Source organism: Salvelinus sp. IW2-2015, unplaced genomic scaffold (assembly GCF_002910315.2).
Source record: "Salvelinus sp. IW2-2015 unplaced genomic scaffold, ASM291031v2 Un_scaffold2716, whole genome shotgun sequence".
In the NCBI taxonomy this organism is placed as follows: domain Eukaryota; kingdom Metazoa; phylum Chordata; class Actinopteri; order Salmoniformes; family Salmonidae; genus Salvelinus; species Salvelinus sp. IW2-2015.
In genome coordinates this window covers 77,326-83,647 of record NW_019944021.1, presented here as the reverse complement: position 1 = coordinate 83,647, position 6,322 = coordinate 77,326, and the positions used below count along the sequence as shown (strand labels likewise).

At 46.5% G+C, this 6,322-nt stretch overlaps 1 protein-coding gene across 1 annotated transcript in view; it reads right to left on the bottom strand.

Annotated features, from left to right (window-relative positions):
* Nucleotides 1-614: 614 nt before the first annotated feature.
* LOC112074612 (plasma membrane calcium-transporting ATPase 2-like) overlaps nt 615-6,322 on the bottom strand; it is a 74,314-nt gene continuing 68,606 nt past the window's right edge. Inside the window, exons 13-16 of the mRNA XM_024141754.1 lie at nt 1,537-1,605; nt 1,120-1,226; nt 937-958; nt 615-803 (exon numbers count right to left, since the gene is read on the bottom strand). Of these exons, the coding sequence (XP_023997522.1) occupies nt 615-803; nt 937-958; nt 1,120-1,226; nt 1,537-1,605 (387 nt within the window). The remainder of the gene's footprint in view (nt 804-936; nt 959-1,119; nt 1,227-1,536; nt 1,606-6,322) is intronic.

The following is a 6,322-nucleotide window of genomic DNA, read 5'->3' as shown; positions in this document are numbered from 1 at the left end:
GATTGCTATATATTGTGGATTAGTATTGTATAATGGAGGTTTTTCTTACTAAGAAAACCGGTTACAAATAGGACATACATATCCTATCCCATACCTATCAATCATCCTTATCAATAGCCGAACAAATAAGTCATACTTATCCTAGCCCATACATGTCAATCATCCTTATCAATAGCCGAACAAATAAGTCATACTTATCCGATCCCATACCTGTCAATCATCCTTATCAATAGCCGAACAAATATGACATACTTATCCGATCCCATACCTGTCAATCATCCTTATCAATAGCCGAACAAATAGGACCATTCCCTACACTAGTGAGGATGACTCACTACATATGAGAAGCCTTCACCTCTGGTCTGACGGGGTCCTCTATGTCGTCTACGCAGACGGAAGTCAGCTCACTGACACACAACACACACACACACACACAACACACACACACACACACACCACACACACACACACACCCACAACACACACACACACACCACACACACACACACACCACACACACACACATCACACACACACACACACCACACACACACACCCACCTAACGCGCTACCTCTGGCTGACTGGGTCCTCTATGCGACCACGCAGACAGCCGTCAGCTCATGGAGATGTCGTTCTCGTTGTCCCAGAGGGGTTCTGGGTCGCCAGGGAAGTCACGGTACGCCACGCAGATGGTCCGCAGCTCCTCACACGCATCGCTGCGATCCCCTTCTTTCACCAATCTCGTCTTCATTCGGGGACGGAACAGCCGCGGCTCGCCTTCCTGGTTCAGGATCTTAGTAACCTGGGAGTGGGGGGTTAGAGGTCAAGGCTTGGTAGTCTCATTCTGAGTGTAGACCACTATCCAAAGCCTGGCGAGCAGCGGCTAAGCCTTGAGAGATCAGTGACGACATCATCAATCAATCATCTATCCCAACATCAAAGCTGTAGCCTGTGGGCCTTAACGAGAGATCTGAGAGAATCTTATCTAAGATCTGTACAAGTGACTAGGGGTAGAAGCTCAGGGGGGTTCTTTCCTTTCTGGATTGGGTGCTGGAAACTGAAGTTGAAATAAGATCCATCATGGACTCAGTGGTTACGACCTAGTTGTAACCACTCACTTCTTGAGGACGATCTCGGAGGCTCCTTTGCTGTCAGTCTGAAGGAGCCGTCCGGTAAGTTTGATGACCGTGGACATGGCCTTCCTGACCAGTTGAAGGTGTACACACTGGTAGAATTCAGAATTAGAATTCAGAATTAGAATTCACAGATTAGAACATAGAATTAGAATGATACAATTCAAAAATAGAACATACTTTACGTTCATACAATGGGGAAATGTGTCTATGGCTTCGTACACAATGATTGACATGAAGAATAACATCAAAAACACCACGCTGATCATCATCATCAACCACCATCGTCATCACGAAGAAACACAGCGTGATAGAGGAACACATGATAAAGGTGTAGAGCTGTAGAGTTTCTCCTCTGGATCTGGTTGCGGACGGGCTGGTAATCTCTCTTCAGGTCAGCACCAGGCCCAGCAGGCCACACTCTGTCTTGTTGCCCACCTGATGGGCAGACTCACCCTCCTTGGTGGCAGGCTGGGAGTGGAGAGACAGTCATGCGTTAAGATCAGAGCTTTGAGTTCTGCCTTTTCCAACAGCTCCAGATCACAGCACACGTGACAGGCACAGGGCCAGCCAGTGGCACTCAATGGAGAGCCCTTGCTCAAGGGCACATGGCAAGGACGGTACCTGGGATCAGAGACAGCGGCATTCCCAGCTGCCAGTTCAGTTCCATCCATTTTTGTGTTGCTCGGGTCTTGAACCAGCACGTTCCGCTGCTGGTCCGCCGCTCTACACTTCAGGCTACTGAGAAGTTAACGTTTTGTTTTTGTTGCTATCAGAACGTTTTGTTTTGTTGCTATCAGTGAAATCAGTGCTATTATAAAAGACAAGAGCAGGAAGGACGGTACACCTTAAGGTGTTAGGAAGGAAGGACAGGTACACTTAAGGTGGTTAGGAAAGGAAGCAGTACACCGGTGTTAGGAAGGAAGGAAGGTCCAATTAAGGTGTTAGGAAAGGAAGGAAGACAGTAGACATTAAGGTGTTAGGAAAGGAAGACAGGTAACCTAAGGTGGTTAGGAAAGGAAGGACAGGTACACATTATAGGTGTTAGGAAAGGAAGGAAGGACAGGTTAGACATTCAAGGTGTTAGGAAAGGAAGGACAGGTACACTTAAGTGGTTAGGAAAGGAAGGACACGGTACACATTAAGGTGTTAGAAAGGAAAGGAAGGAAGGTAGACAATTAAGGTGTTAGGAAAGGAAAGGAAGGAAGGTACACTTAAGGTTAGATAGGAAGAAGGACAGGTAACTTAAGGTTTGAGGAAGGACGGTATCACAGTTAGGAGAAAGGAAGGAAGTATTAAGGTGTAGGAAAGGAGGACAGGTACACATGTAAAGGTGTTAGGCAAGGAAGGAAGTGAAAAGGACAGGCATACACATTAAGGTGTAGGAAAGGAAGGACAGGTAACATCAACGGTGTTTAGAAAGGAAGACAGGTACCAACATTAAGGTGTTAGGAAAGGAAAGGAAGAACAGGTAGACATTAAGGTGCTAGGAAAGGAAAGGAGGAAGGTAACATGACGAAGGCTGTAGAAAGGAAAGGATACAGGTAAGCATTAAGGTGTTAGGAAAGGAAGGACAGGTACACGCTTAAGGTGTTAGGAAAGGAAGGACAGGTACACTTAAGTGTTAGGAAAGGAAGGACAGAGGTAACATTAAGGTGTTAGGAAAGGAAAGGACAGGACAGGTACACATTAAGGGTGTTAGGAAGGAAGGACAGGTGCACATTAAGGTGTGAAATGAAAGAAAGGAAGTAACATAAGTGCAGTGTATAAAGTCAGAACATACTGCTGTCTCATCCACTGCCTGTTACATGGGAGCACCCCGGCTCGGTCCTAGGCCCCACGCTCTTCTAGTTTACATCATCAACATGAGCTCGCAGTAGGAAGCTCTCTCATCCATCTATATGCAGATGATACAGTTATACTGCAGCCGGCTCCCGATTTTGTGATACGCTCGATCAACAAAGCTTTTCTTAGTGTCAACAAGCTTTCTACCCTTATCTTGTTCTGAACCTCAAAACTAAGGTCCATGTGGTGGTCAGAAATGCCCTCTCGCCACCGGTGGATTCTACTACTTGAGGGTAGAGCTTGAGTAGTTCACTCATACAACGTACTTGGGAGTATGGTAGATAACGTGACTGTCTTGTCTCAGCACATATAATAGTGCAGGTTAAAGTTAGATCTAGACTTGGTTTCCTCTATCGTAATCGCTCTCTTCTTCACCCCAGCTGCAAACAACCTATTCGATGACACTCCTACAATGCTACATTAGCGACACATTAACATTTACATTTAAGTCATTTAGCAGACGCTCTATCAGAGCGCACTTACAAGTTGTGTGCATCTCACCGTATGTAGTCCAGTGAACACCATTGACAATAGTGCATCTAACTCTAAGGGGGGGGGGGGGGGGGGGGGGTTAGAAGGATTACTTTATCCTATCCTAGGTTTCCTAAAGAGTGGGGTTTTATTATCAGAATCAGTAGGTAAGGGTGATCTCAGAGCGGCAGATGTTCTTACCATTCGCATCAGATTGCCACAATCTCTTATAAGGCACAAATGTCCTGTATCTATACTCTCTGTAAACTGGTCATCTCGTATACCCTGTCGCAAGACAAGTGGTGATTGCTTATTTATAAACTCTTTAGGTCCCATTCTCCTATCTTGAGATACTATGCCAGCCCTATCTCCAGCATACCAATCCTTCGCAGTCACTTCTGTTAAAGATCCGCACAACACATCCTGGGTCGCGTCCTCTTTGTCAGTTGCTGTGCAGCTAGCGACTTGAACGAGCTGCACAAACACTCAAACTGGGTCAGTTTTATCTCATCTCTTCATCTCAAAGACTGCAACATGGACCTCTTACTGAACAGTTTGTGGCTGCTTCGTGTGATGTACTTGGTTGCTCACTCTGTCCTTTGTGCTGTTGTCTGTGCCAATAATGTTTGTATCCAATGTTTTTGTGCTGATACTATATGTGGCTTCTATCATGTGCTTGCTGACATGTTGTGCTCTATCCATGTTGTGCTCGTACCATGTGTTCTTCACTATGTTGTGTTTCTAGCCATGTGTTTGCATGTGTGTTGCGACATGCTTGTGTTGTCCATGTGTCTGCTTGCGGTTGTTCTTAGGGCTCTCTGTATGTAGTGTTGGTGTTTGTCTTCTCTTGTCGTGAGTGGTGTTTTGCTCTATATTATAGTGTCTTTATTATTGTATTTTTACATCCAGCCTCCGTCCCCTACAGGAGGCTTTGCTTTGGTACGCCGCATTTGTAACTAAGAATGTGTTCTTAACTGACTTGCCTCGTAACATAAAGAGGTAAATAAATCATTAAAATCAATTTAAAAAAGGTGTTAGGAAGGAAGGACCTGTGTCTGACTGCATTGGTGTTGAGTGTGTTTACCACATCAGCTAAAACGCATCGACGTAGTGGATACACCTGGTCCCTCTATCAATCAACCTTGACTTAGTATGGTTCACCCTTGGTCCTCTACAACCCTTGACTGTAGTAGTACACCTGGTCCCTCTATCAACACTTGACTATACTGGTATCACCCTGGTCCATCTATCCACATCTGACTATATTGGATCCCCTGGCCTCTATCAACCCTTGACTAGTATGGATACACCTGGCCTCTACAAACCAAACCCTTGACTCGTATGGATCCACCCTGGTCCTGCTATCAACACCTTGACATAGTATGGATACACCCTGGTCTCTCTATCACAACTTACGTATGATCCGTGTTTATTGCTAGTTGGCATACACCTGGTCTCTATAACACTGATAGTATGGCTACCCTGTCCCTCTATCAACACTTGACTGTAATGATACACCTGGTCCTCTCAACACTTGACTAGTATGGAACAGCCTGGTCTCTATACTTGCTATCATGAACACTGTTTTACCGACTAGGTATGGATACCCTGGTCTCTCTATCAACACTTGACTAGTATGGATACACCTGTCTCTATCAACGACCTTGACTAGTAGGATCCATCCCGTTAGATACTGTGGGGTCTAGGTTGAATGCAAGTGGGGTATATAACGGTTGATATACTGTGGGTATACGGTTGATAATACTGGTGGGTATCGGTTGATATACTGTGGATATACGGTTGCAATATGGACTTGTATGTGGTATAGCGGTTGCTATACTGTGGGTATCCGGTTGAATACTGTGGGTATATGGGTTGAACATACGTGTGGGTATACGGTTGAATACATGATTTCTGTGGGATATATCGGTTGATATACTGTTGGGATACGGTTGATATCTTGGGATATTACGGTTGATATAGCGGTGAATGACAACTTACAGTACATTCATGCAGAGCAATTGGACAGAGTGAATGCAGTCTAGTGCGTGCTTAGAGTACGGTCAGAGATGCTTCAGAGCTGGTCTCATGGGCCAGATGGCCTTTGGTGAGGGCCAACAGACTCTTTCGAGGTGATCTGTCAGCGGTAAATTTTGGTGAGGAGGGAGGGGGGGTAACCAGGGTGGAGGGATGCGCGATAATCTTCCTGCATGCATTCCTGCCGGAGTCGGTAGTGACCACGTTGGAGAGGCAGGTGGCAGCCGATGAACCTCTCTGCAGACCGGAACGTGGTTTGCAGTTTACCCTCGGCAGACCAAAGCCGACTTGTATGGAGACAGTGGAGGATGGACTCAAACGCTTGATGCGTAAAACCGGATCAGGTTGACTGGGGAGATGTAGTCTTTTCAACTCTCAAGATAAATCGTCTGGTGGCCTTCTGGGTGATCCGCTGGGATTGTCCTCCAATAGAGGCCTGATGTTTCCTCACTAGAGGTGGGATTGTTGTCCCCCCCACTAGAGGCTGGCATGTTGTCTTCCTCTAGAGGCTGGGAGTTTGTCCTCCCTCTAAGCTGGGATGTTATCTCCTCAGAGGCTGGGATGTTGTCCTCCCTCTAGAGGTGGGATGTTGTACTCTCCTCTAGAGGCGGGGATTTATCCTCCTCCTCTAGAGGCCTGGGATCTGTCCTCCTCAGGCGGGATGTGTCCTCCTCTAGAGGCTGGCGATGGGTCTCCCACTAGAGGCTGGATGTTTGTCCCTCTAGAGGCTGGGAAGTTATCCTCCATCTAGAGGCTGGGATGTGTCCTCCCCTAGAGGCCGGGATGGTGTCCTCTCCACTAGAGGCTGGATGTGTCTCTCCTCTAGAGGCTGGAT